Raw genomic sequence first — 13,387 nt, forward strand, 5'->3', positions numbered from 1 at the left:
TTGGACAGGACTCCTATATTAAATTTTACCCACCAAGGTCTCAGGGACCATTACAGAAGAGGAAGTGGAAACATTGTAAGAGCCAGGGAGGAGGTGCAGGACCACATGGAAATAGAATCCTACAGGCTCCTGGAACTCTGCTCATATGAACCTGCAGCAATGGTGTCAGCATGGACAGGACCCATGCAAACTCAAGCAGACAATAACCCAACACAGAACTGAGGAAACCGACAGTTGATCCCAATTTTAGCTGAAGAAATACTGGGAACTGATTACTGCTGGGGTTTACTGATTACTCTCTAGGGTTTGGCCATTCTACAAAGTTGATGAGCTCAAGCATCCAGGAAAGACTCTGTCTCAAAAAATAAGGTGGAGAATGATAGAGGAGACACCAAATGTCATTTTGTGGTCTCCACACATACAAGCACCCACAGCACACCTGCACACACATGAGTGACAGCATGAGGACCTGAGTTCAGATCCTCAGCACCCAGGCCTGGCAGCATTATCCGCAACCCCAATGAGGAGGGGATCAACACAGGCATATCTCAGGGGCTTACTGGCCAGCCAGTCTAGTCAACTGGTGAGCGCCAGGTTCAGTGAGAGACCCTGTGTCAGAAGACTTAGGTGAATTGTGATAAAGGAAAAAAATCTAACACACAATTAAAAATAAGTAAAATGGGAGAATGTAGTTCTTTTCTTTTTCTTTTCTTTTTTTTTTTTTTTTTTGAGACAGAGTCTCCCTGGACCTCACTATGTTGACCAGGCTGGCCTTGAACTCAAAGAGATCCGATTGCCTCTGCCTACTGAATGCTGGGATTAAAGGTGTGCACCACCTCGCTCAGCTGAGAATGTAATTCTTAATTATGAAAACTATAAAAGCTGGGCTACAGAGGTGGCTCAGTGGTTAATAGCACTGACTGATCTTGCAGAGGACCCAGGTTCAGTTCCCAGCACTCACATGGGAGCAAAAACCATTCTCATTTCCAGTTCCAGGGGATCCAACGCCCTCTTACGGCCTCCATTGGCTTTGCATATACATGCTGCACTTACATACTCTCAGGCAAAACACTCATACCCATAAAAATATAAATAATAAATAAATAATAAATAAAATTTTGCTTAAAAATCACAAAAGTTATTATTAAATATGTAACTTACTGCTATAATTTGGTCTCCAATTTGGATTCTTCCATCATGTTCAACAGCACTGCTTTTTGTAATGCTCTTTACAAAGATTCCTGAAGGTTCTAAGATATGAAACAAGTTATTTTTCACTATTTACAAAGCATACTCAAAGAATATCTATCCTCTATCCTCTACATCAAAACCCTAAATATAAATAACTATGTATCAACAAGCCAAAAACCTCTAGTAGAAAGATTATAGCAGTTGTTTATAGCCTGTCATATCAGTCATGACACTAAATGATTTCTAAGAAAGCTTTCAACTAGTTTATCCAACAACCTGAAAACACATAACACTAATTAAATATTTTGTAAGGTAAATATTAGAGACAATTATCAAGTTAAAAAGATATTTAAGGTTGAATATTACCTAATTTTTTATCTCCAATATAACCAGCAATGGTAATTCCTAATCCTTGAACATTTTTGGTGAGTTCCACATCAAATGTTTCGCTTTCTTCATTTTTCTGAGTAGAAGCATCAACCTGAAGTAACATCAATAATGTAAATCTTCACATAAATCAACATGTAAAAAAAGAAAGTTTGAAAAGTCACAGAGACAATTCAGTGATAATGTGACATAAAATGAAACTATGCTGGAGAATTAGAGTGGTCCTTGGGATCCTAACAATGTACACTGAGCAACACATTTTTATTCAGAAAAGAATGTCGAAAATAAAGCTGATTCCTCCTTTATCAGATAGACAAACTTACTGTATATCCAAGTTTTTTTAATTAAGTAGATTTCTTGTTGACAAACTCTATTTTCAGAGGTGGTTCCTTTTCATTTCTGAAGGTGTCGGGACATTCAAAGAACTTGTGTTCTAAATTTATATCAAAAGATAAATGATGCTTAGGTAGTATAAAAAGCCAGAGGGAAATGTAATAGTTCAAAAAGAGTCTACTGAAAAATACACATAGTGTGTGTGTGTGTGTGTGTGTGTGTGTGTGTGTGTGTGCATGCATGTGTATAGCTGAAGGCTATATAGCAAGAAACACAGTGCCAGACAGGAGAAAAACCAGTCTTCGATTTGCTGGTCAAAGTAGCCCATAAAACTCCAAAATAAGACAGGCTATTGCCACAGTCCTCAATTACCTCCCAGAACTCAAAGGTAAGGCCCTATTGCTGAAGATAGGACATATTTCAGGCACAGGACTTGGAGGAATCAAGATGAAACAAACTTTCCTGGAAATCTCTTCCCTGAAGACTGGCTCTCATAGCATCAGAGGATACTATGCAAACTGCTAAGAAAGAAAACCAATCAAAGGTTCAATTCAGCTGTAAAGCCTAATAACCACAAAAATGACCAGCTGACAAGCTCAGCAAACTATCCCCATTGGTGCAATAGTGACACATTTGTCTTAGGGATACTCAACAGCTATCTAATTGAACTTAAAGCCCACTCAATGGGAGGGAATTCATGTGCGGTACTCCGAACATACCCAAATACACATGGCTGGAGAGGTCACAGATCCTAGAGAAAAACCTACATCTGTCACATTCCTAGACAAACATAATTTCTTACTGTGTGCTAAATATGTATCCTTATATTTACAAACAAGTATACCTCTCACCACTCATCAAAAACCTTTTTGCAACAGATGGAGACTCTTACAGAGTTCCACAACTAGTCAAACACAGAGACCAAGCATCTGTGAGATGCTCAGCCCTAAGAGACATCTACAATGGAACCTCTAAACCTAAGGCTCAGGGACTATAGTGGAATGGGGGCAGAGAGAATATTAGTGCATCTCTCAATTCTCAACAGCAAAACTTCCTCCAGCAACAGATGGTGATTAACCCAGAAAACCACAACTGGCCAAAATGTAGAGAAAAAGAGACTGCAGAGTATGTGTTCTTGGATAAGATTCCTCTGCCACCAAGGGCACAGTATGACCATTGTGGAAGATGGGGCAGAAAGGCTATAAGAGCCAGGGATGGTGGATGACGACAAGGGAACAGTTTTACAGATTTCTGGGAACTTGTTCATATGAACTTACAGCAAAGGTGACAGCATGCACAAGACCCAGGCAAAACTCAAACCAGACAAAAATTCAGCACAGAAGTGGGGAAATGGGTAAGAAGCTCCCCCCTTAGCTGAGGGACTGTGGGCAACTGATCAATGCTGGGTGAGGGAAAGCTGGTCTTCTTTAAAGGACGGAAAGTAGATAGGCTGACCAGGCTCCAATGAATGAACTCACACCTAGGGACATCTGGGGACACACCCTTGACTCAATAGACCTTAACATGCATGACATCCATGGTAGGGCTATTGTGGGAGACAGGCTTGAGCCTAGGGTGAAAGTCTTATTGAGAGCCATGCAGCAGGCCCGAGGCAACGGCCCAACCGCTGGAGCCACAAGGAAAGCCTTGTGACATTTGCTCCCATTGGCAGATCATGAGACTGATGCCTAGAGCTTGCCACTCCCTAATTACCACCCTTGGAGTCCAAAACTGCAACACTCAGATATTGCAACAGTCAGGGTCATGTGGTTTCCAGGAATCCAGGCTCTGTAATCTGAAACCCAGTATGCTAATGAGGCATCCTACCTGCTATTCTGTGATAGGACATTAAGTCTGTTATGTTAATAGGATGCTAAGTCTGTTATGCTAATAAGGTATCCTCCTTGCTGTACTGTGATAGGACGCTAAGCCTGTTATGCTAATAAGATATCCTACTTGCTGTGCCGTGATTGGACCACTACCCCTATATAAGCTTGTGCCTTCCTGCAATAAATCAGATCTGTGTCACTGAACCTGGTCTCTTGTGTCTGAATGTGGCTCTGCTGACACAGTCTTCTCACCAGTCCTGGGCAGCACAAGGCAGGCAGAAGAGCGGCCTCAGCCCAGGACCAGCGGAGGAGCAGCCTTGACTCCTGTGAGAATGAAGGAGTGGCACCCATGAGAACAGAGGAGCAGCTGCCACTGGTGGTGACCACAGGCTATGAAGGGGTGCAGATAGGGGAGGGGCTTTAAATATGATCAAAAGACGTATTACATGAAATGTACAAAAAGTAACTTAAAAAAATTTTAACTTGAAATCTAGCCAGGTATGGTGGTGCATGCCTTTAATCCCAGCACTCTGGAGGCATATGCATACACAGCCCTGAGGCCAGCGTGGTCTACATAGCCAGTTCCAGGCTAGCTGGGGTTATAGGGAGAACTTATCTTTTGTGAAAAAAAAAAAAACAAAAAAAAAACTAATGTTTCCACTTAATCTTTCTCAGCATCGCTTCTGCACAACTGTCTACCAAGAACAGTAATGACCAGCTGCCATCTACAGAGTGGTTTCATTTTGAGGCACTTGGCATGTCTCAGTTTCTTGCTCCTTATAACAATATGATTCTTTATATTATTTGTAAGCCAATTACATAGGTACAATCATTTATCAATTTTCCTTTGGGAAAACAGGCACATATCTATTTCCACAGACAAACAGTTAACATCAAGCAGAGGTAGAATTCATATCTGAACAGTCTGGTTGCAGAGTTGCTCTTAAATGTTTGTTAAACCAATTGCACGAAATAGGGCCACAGCATCCACAAATTTCCTATTGTTATTTAAAACCTATAGCTTATTCTTACACCATGAACACTAATCCACCCTGCAGCCATGTTATAAATAAGCTGATGACTCATTTTTTTAAAGCAGTGAAGGCACCAAGAAAGTCTTTTAAGCTACCATCTTATTTGTTTTGTAAATTCAATATAGCCATGAGGAATGTGTGTAGTGGAACCCTCCTGTCCTAGGATAGGAGCTGGAATGGGGTTTCTTAAACATGTGTGGATATTATAATTGCATGCTGGACTGAGGGTCAAGACTCCCATTATTGGAATGGCACAGTATGTTATCAATAAGCCATTGGTACTATGCAAAAATGTGATTATCAGAGGATTCTATAATCAACCCAAAAAGAAATCAAGGCGATGGATTGTAACGGGCATGCAGACTGGGACTAGCTGTTAATATTTTCTGACTTTCTTTAAGCAAACAGTTTATCTCACTGATGGTCCACCTAAATGAAATATAATTTACAGTAAAGTTTGATTTATTTTTCATTGCACATAATTATCTGTGCAAACTTAGCAAAAGTTTAAAGTTTAGATAATTACAAGAAAATGACAGGATGAAATCTGCTTCAATTGAAACAAATGTGTTTTCTATTTTTAATAAGAGTTATGCGAGTGCTATTTTAGAGGGTGGCAATTTGACTATCGAATGGTTTTAAAAGGGGCACAAGCTTCAGAAATGATGATATGCATAGAATAGATATTTTTCTAAGCTTTCAATTACATCAAGTAGTTTTGGTATTGCATTCATTTATATATTGCTGAATAAAATGTTTTGTTTATCACAAAAGAATGCCATTTAAACACTTTCATAAACAAGCTTTCTTCTTTTTCTTTGTAAAAAATAGCAACCAAATTCAGTCCTAAAAACAACAGAATCATGGAAATTTCAAGTGTTCTAATAAAGTTTTAAAAGGCTTGTGGAGGAGGTTAGGACATTAAAAATAAGCAGCAATGGGAAAGAAACAACTTTAACAGAGGAATATATATATCTATAATATATATTATAGATATATATTACATCTATGGGAAATGGATACAGAACTTGCATTTGCTATAAAATTTACCTAGTAATGGGCATAACTCTCTTCTGAAATATTTAAGAGACTTCTGCGCAGAATTATTTTGTTAATATTTTATTCACTGTAGCCTTGTGGCCTGTAAACCAACTGAGATAGCTACTTCCTTCCAATAATTTTTTAAGTTCCCAGTTTTTTTATACCAGGCTTTGAACAGATGGACACTATGCCACTGAATACAGTTTCCATTATATGGCAAAGAATGACTTCTGCTTAAAAGGAAAAGCGACTGGGCTAGGGATAATGACCACTCGTCACAAATCCGGGAATCGTTCAGAGCTCACAGAGCTAAAACAATGCCATGGAAAGGTTCTCATTCACTCTACCTTGGATCTAAGACCCCAACTGCTCACAAAAACATAAAAATAAAAGCCACAGAGAGGGAATGGTTGGAACTATATTCCCAGTTCATAAAGAGGTTTCCAATTAAAACAAAGATAGACTCAATATTTTAGGCATTATTAGAAAATAACTGTAAAATCTTAACTGTGCTTCAAAATGTTATCCTCCTAAAATGACTGCTTAGAGCTAAAATTTCAAACAAACCATTTTTTTGTGTTTTATCCACCATTACTGATAAATGGAATATCAGCCCCCTTCATCTGAATTTTGATCCATTCTTTTAACATTAATATATGGACATCAATAAGTATAACTTCTAATGCGACTGCTATTTTCCTTCACCTTCACATTAAGTGTTTCTGCCTACTCACCCGCGTCTCTGGTGGGGAGGAGGAGAGGGTGATGGCTGAAGAGGAAGGCTGAGCAGTTTCTTCCACAGCACCTCTTGCAATCACCAGCTTAACTCTGTTTCCACACTGCCTGAGGACTTGGGCCACTTGCTCACTGCTCATTCCTGCCAGGTCTGTGTCACCAATCTTTAGAATGTGGTCTCCACTGCATAATCGCCCATGCTGAAAAAAAGCAGTCGAATAATAGGCTGCTGTTATTATAACTGCACTAGAGAAATTCTAAATCCTCCAAAGACAATAATTTAATGTCAGTCCCGCAACTTAACAACTTACACAATTGTAAGTTTAAATGTCTTTTGAACAGTTCTAATGTCATTCAGTGTAATAGAAGTAAATGTAGCTCTCAGAGAACTCCCAAAATCAACAGCTGTGACAAACTTTTCACTTGATTTTTACCCAATAATATAAGAAAAGTGCCTTTGTGTGATTTTTGGTTTTGAGGAACAAGAAGAAGAAAATGTCATTAAGGAAGAAATACATAGTCACTGTGCAAACACAGTACATATCAGTTAAATGTGGTACAAACCACAGGAAAGCACTGAATTGATCCCACAACTTCTGTCTGGCTATTTCAATTATAAATATCCAAAAGAACACATCTGCAGATTAAAACTCATATAGATGAGATATATCAAAAACAGTCATATACGCATTTGGGTGTATGGTATCGAATCACACTTTGTGAAACCACAGACAGCTCTGAACTGTCCAGCACAGCAGTTAGAAGCGACGTGTGTTGTGGAACATCAAGAATGAGGCCAATCCAACTAAGGACAAAAGTTGTCATTTCATTTCATTTTAGTGAATTTAAAGTTGAATTTAACAGCAACAGAATGTAGAGCACCATTCTACGGAAAATACAGAGTGTGGTATTAGGAATTTTATTTCCTACTGCTAGGGCTTTCATTCACAAATGTGAGAATGATGAATTTGGTTGTCTAGTTTAAGGTCAAATATAATAGTTAAAAATAATAGCTTCATTACCTTTTAAGTTAAATATTAATCACAACTAATAAATGCCTTGAACTATTTCCCACACATAAATGGCACATATCATAAATCATGATACTTCAACAAACTAATTCAAGTACAAAATAGGCTATACTCCATTTACAAAGATGATGCCAGGCACTGCCACTAAATGGACAGGTTGCATTTTGTTTTGTGTCAACAATGAAGTATTTTTTGCATAAAATTTTATTTTAAAGCAACTATGTTTATAAAACAAAGGGTAGCTATTTGTAGAATGATTAGAACCATCAGTCTGGTTTGGTCTGTGGGTGCTGAGTGCAATGCCCACTAGTGTATCTTAGGCTCAGGCTCCATTTCTAGGGGCATGAGAATGCTTCAAGGATAGCCTAATAAGACTAAATACTCCTAGTTTTTTTTTACACAAATCAAAGTTTTCAACCATGAAGCCAAGTTTCCAAACAGAGCAGCGCTAAGGATCTATAGAGTGACATACCTGATCGGCCACTCCTCCAGGCAGAATGGTCTTGACTATTACACCAGTTGCTTTCCCCCCGATAATGCCAAATCCTAGACCAGATCCATCGTTCACTAGTTCAATGGTTTCTACATGCTGCCAGTGAACCTGAAAATAAAGCTCTTTATATGAATTTGTAAAATTTGAAAAACCCCCAAATTTTATATTAGAGTGGAGATGTTTCATGACTACTGTTTTGTTAGTATTAAATTACTGGATTTAGACAGAATCGTGAGCTGTAACCATTCTCCTCTTCCTTGGGTATTATTTCCCTTTCAACAGATTGTTACTGTTATTGATATAATCCTTCTTACAATTATCAATACATCATTACAATGCCTAAACCAATTAGAAATAGGCACCGATTTTGTAAGACTTTTGTCAAAGTTCTAACAACAAAAAAAGGCAAAGAAAAAAGTTGAAGCAAAACAACCATCCCATCTTGGGGATGTTTTCTGCCCAGTCCTGCCTTGAGGTGGAAGAGATTCCTAATTGGATGAGTCTGTAAAGTCACTGGCAGCAACTGTAACAATATAACGACATAACTTATGAAGCAAAATCAAGATCTTATCTGTCTACAGAGTCATTTCACCAAAGGACTACATTTTTTAGGAATGCTGTTGAAATACTACACAAAGTAAAAGCTGTTTCGGAAATCAGAAACTCAACCATAATTCACTAACAAATGTATCAGGAAGTGAGACACAAAAGAATTTTAAAAGCTCAAGGAGTATGGAGAAGCCACAGGATGAGGGAACCTGACAGAGCTGAAGAGGGGTAGAGAGGAGGTGTGTCCTGTTCCTCCTGCACTCACTGGACTAGAGTGGGCTGACACTGTGCTAGCTGCAGACGGAGAGCGAGAAACTCCAGGACTGCCACGTGGAGGCAAGGGGCCTCTGGCGATGACCAGCTGCACACTGTCTGTGGCCTTCTGCAGGATGCTGATGGCCTGCTGGTGTGTGATGGTCTGATCCAGTGTCTGGCCATTGATAGCGAGGATCTGGTCCGTCTCCTTCAGTCTTCCATCTCTATTGAGGAAAGAAAGCGGGGATGCAAGATGTGACAGCTCTGGAGGAGAGGACAGGTTCTTCGGCCTAATGTTCAGGTGATTTTTAATCCTACAACAGAATCTACACACTTTCTAAGCTTTTGCCTAAAGTTTCAGTTGTACATAGTTTGGCTGCTATCCTGAACCTGCCCCTCCCATCATTGACTACTGACTAGCCCTACAAATTATTTTTAGATGTCCTTTTATTTTAAAAATGAAAGCATGTACTGCCTTCTTGTTCTGGTAAATTAATGAAATATAGTTCAAATTATCATGGAGCATTTCTAGTAATCTTTCAGTTAAAAAGATCCTAAAAAGTAGCAATGAAAATAAGGTTATATTCAAATTTTATTTCCTTACTAAAATGTAATTAATTTATGACTATTTCAAAGCTATTCTTATTTATTTTACTTGTACAAAGTATATGCACCTATGTACACATATTCACCTATGTACCTATGTGTTGAGATCACAAGTTGACATTAAGTATCTTCCTCGATGCTCTGTGTCTTATTTTGAGATGGCCCGTCGGGGAAACTGAAGCCTGCTGTTTCAGCTAGATTGGCTGCCCAGCATCGCCGGGTCCTCTGTCTCTGCTCTCACAGCACTGGGATATAGATGCATGCTGCTACACCTGACTCTGTTTACACTGAGTGCTGGGGATTCAATCTCAGGTAGTAACACTTACACAGCAAACATCTGACCCACTGAGCCATCTCCCCAGCACTGCTGCACTTGTTTTAAAGGACATCAATATTTTATCCATAAAACACTAATGACTTCTAAAACCTGGTTAATATCTGATTATACTCAGCTTTTTGTTTTCATCACACACAGGGAAGCTGGTGTGACAGCTCACCTGTGAGCCACGCTGCCCTCCTGTATCTCTTGCACAAATATCCCCAGCTCTCCCCTGTTTTCACTTCTGAGTCCCACAACACTAAATCCAAGGCCTCCACATGCAGGTTTGAGGAGCTCAAAAATTTCCAAATGGCGACCCTGTTCAGGAGACAAAACAAATCAAATTAAGAGCCAATCCCTGGCTGGTGTCTTGGCACAGTCTGTAATCTCAGTACTCCAGAGATGGATGGGAGAATCGGGAATGGGACAAAAGTGTGAACTATAAATAGTGAGTTGCAGGCCAGTGTTGGTTACACAGCAAAACTCCGTATCCAAAAATAAAGTCGATAACTAAAATAGTCATTTTATCTACAAAAAAGAAGACGACGGAAAAAAGATTCTAAGATCATTTTAGCATTGAACACCTAGAACAGAGCATTCCATTTTTCCAGAAGAGTGGTTCTTCAAGACAGTATATAATACTCAATTAAAAATGTGATAATTTTTAAAAAATGTACTAGAAAAATCTGAACCACACCAACTCCCATTCCATTTTCTTTGGTGCTACATAAATGCAACTGCATTCTTCAAATTGCCCAAACTTTCCTACTATATCCTAGCATAAATCACAGGGAGGAATGTTCTTACCTGGGCCATATTTTCAATGCGCTGATCAAATTCATCACAGGCAGGCTTCCCATTAGTGGGTGGGGTACCAAGTCCTGAAAGTGCTTCCAGATTCCCATTATTCGGAGCTAACAGAAATGACTCGGTTTGCAGAGCAGGAACTACAGCAGAGCTGAGATGAGGACTGTGGGCAGGGTCAGGGCTTGCAGCTGACAAAGTCACGATGTTCACCTAAGGGGATGCAGAAAGTATTACCTACAGTTCTAGTGAATTTTCAAAGGTGCTTTAAGTGACAATGGTCTTGTAGGTACTTTTCCATTTAACTTCGTGATGTCATCTTAACATCTTAACATCCTTGAAGTTAGCATCTGAAGTGCTGGACTGAGTTGCCGCTCGTCTAACTCCTTGTACACCAGGAAAGATTGTTTCATCTTGCAAGACAAAAACGTCATCTTAACATCTTAACATCTTGAAGTTAGCATCTGAAGTGCTGGACTGAGTTGCCGCTCCGTCTAACTCCTTGTACACCAGGAAAGATTGTTTCATCTTGCAAGACAAAAAAACACTGTAACTTCTGTGTGGCTGTTAAACATTCTAAGGTAAACCCAGCTGAAAACCGTGTGAACAGTCAGTCCTAACTGCCTATTTCGGTGACTTATCAAGAACGCAACTTTTAATCTACAATTATGTCCGAAAGATCCACAAGCGGCCAGTCTGGATCACTCTGCTCCATCGTTAGCACTTTCCTCTCTCTCTCAGCTCAAGCTACGCCCGCTCAGTGTTCCTCAGACGGCCAAATCGCTCACCCCGCCAGCCAGGCACAGATATCCATGTTTACATCTCCTTCATTCAGGTCTGCTCAGCCTTATGTTAGGGAAGGACTCCCTGAGAACCTGTTCCAAACAGTACCCACTGCTTTGTTCCCACCATGGGCTCAGCTGCCTGGCGTCCCTTCACAGCACTTCCACACTCCTGACACACCCCCACTATCTCAGAGCCTCCATTGCATAAGCACAGGTGGAGCAGAAGGGAGAACTCTCCACTGGAAACATCAGATCACTTTGTTCACTGCTCAGTTTCATTCTCTAGAAGAATGCTATGCAGAGCAGCCCTCCAACATACATTCACAGAACTGCTTATCCAAACAGCTCCTCCAATATCATCAGCTCTGTTTCAGAAATGATGGGATTACACAGTCATGTACCTAGTAATTCTGTGACCTACATTTTTTTTTCATGATGGTGGTATCAGATGTTTATGATAAGCAGAATATAATCACTTGGAATACCTCTTTTACATAAAGACACGAGGTAAAGAGCATCCACTGATGAAATCTATGAAAATGCTTCACAATATGTCACCACTCCATACATGAGTTCGGTACCCATCCTTAAAAATAAATCCGGAAACTCATTTAGTTACCAAAGGTACCAATAATTCAAACATCACATTGACTACCTTTCACAGATGAAAAGGGTGGACAAGGTTTCTGGGAATTCTTTCAAATGCTTATTTTAAGATCTACAGCAGGCATGATCAATTATTATTTTTCAAAAGCAAGCCTCTTATGCCAAGACTGATTTTTTTTAATCCTGAGCCATGGCAACTTCAGAAAAGTCTGCCGGCAGAAGATGCACTGCTCAGGTTGAAGCAGATGGCATAATAAAATTTGTGACAGGCTGAAGATCCCACACACTAGGACCTAATGCCTATGGTATGTTTGCATAGGGAAAAATATTTGGACTTCTGCTATGGTAAGCCAGAGCGAACAAATCACATTCTAAGAATAGACAGTCTATCTATAAGAAATTAACCACTGAAGCACAAGCTGTGCTATTACAGAAGAGGAGGAGTGGAGGCACCACCGGAAAGTAAGAGAAGTCCAACACTGTGATATGAAGGTCACTGGCTAAAGATTTTTTTAAATTATTTGTTTAATAAACACATGATTAGAAGAAGCATTTCATTACAGCATTAACATATTCAATAACAATTTCCAGAGCAAAGATGCATCTCTTTCAAAATTGGCTGTAATTTTTTTTTTTTTTTTTTGGTCTTTTTTTGAGACAGGGTCTCCCTGCAGCCCCAAGCTGTCCTGGAACTCACTATGTAGACCAGGCTGGCCTTGAACCCACAGAGATCCTCCTGCCTCTGCCTTCTGAGTGCTGGGATTAAAGCCATGTGCCACCATGCCCAGCTGGCTGTAATATAATATTGAACTCAGTATAAACCCTATAAGACATAAAATTGAATGAGGTTTTAACCTTTAGAAAAGATCTCCATTTCATTTTAAAATATACTGTTTCATATAGAAAAACTCATTTTTAATGCTACTAACACTTAGATGTTTGCATATGTGTCTCTAATCTCTATGTATCTGATTATTACTAGTCACAGTTACTTTCTGATATCTGTTGCACATAAGCATGGATATAAAGTCATCAGGTAGATTTAAATGATAATGTTTTTCACCTCTACTAATTAACATGAAGCAAATTTTTAGGCTTCATCCTCAAATATAACTCATTTTTTTATTTGTTGAATTTTTTGTGTGTATTTCATACAGAACATCCCAAACAAATCTTATTCATCTATATACCCACATCCCAAATGGTACTTTCCCATCGCCGCCCCCCCTCACTGGAACCCATATACTCTGTCATCCCTGTTACTGTCCACTGTGTTGTTGTCAGTGCCCCCAGCCATTCCCCAGTGCTTGTCCATCTGCTGAATCTAGTCAGCCTATCTAGAGATCCTTGTTTTAGGAAGATCAGCTCTTCCTCATCTAGCAGCAATCA

General features: G+C 39.5%; 1 protein-coding gene across 17 annotated transcripts in view; it reads right to left on the reverse strand.

Moving 5' to 3' along the window:
• The window catches only part of Mpdz (multiple PDZ domain crumbs cell polarity complex component), a 218,880-nt gene that overhangs the window by 138,543 nt on the left and 66,950 nt on the right, over nt 1-13,387 (reverse strand). For all 17 annotated transcript variants that reach the window (XM_029553939.1, XM_029553935.1, XM_029553941.1 and 14 more), the window contains 7 exons: nt 10,611-10,820; nt 9,982-10,121; nt 8,889-9,102; nt 8,054-8,182; nt 6,550-6,750; nt 1,558-1,672; nt 1,162-1,250 (listed from right to left, as the gene is read on the reverse strand). In XM_029553939.1, the coding sequence (XP_029409799.1) occupies nt 1,162-1,250; nt 1,558-1,672; nt 6,550-6,750; nt 8,054-8,182; nt 8,889-9,102; nt 9,982-10,121; nt 10,611-10,820 (1,098 nt within the window). The remainder of the gene's footprint in view (nt 1-1,161; nt 1,251-1,557; nt 1,673-6,549; nt 6,751-8,053; nt 8,183-8,888; nt 9,103-9,981; nt 10,122-10,610; nt 10,821-13,387) is intronic.

Source organism: Nannospalax galili, unplaced genomic scaffold (assembly GCF_000622305.1).
Source record: "Nannospalax galili isolate Female #2095 unplaced genomic scaffold, S.galili_v1.0 scaffold663, whole genome shotgun sequence".
Lineage (NCBI taxonomy): Eukaryota > Metazoa > Chordata > Mammalia > Rodentia > Spalacidae > Nannospalax > Nannospalax galili.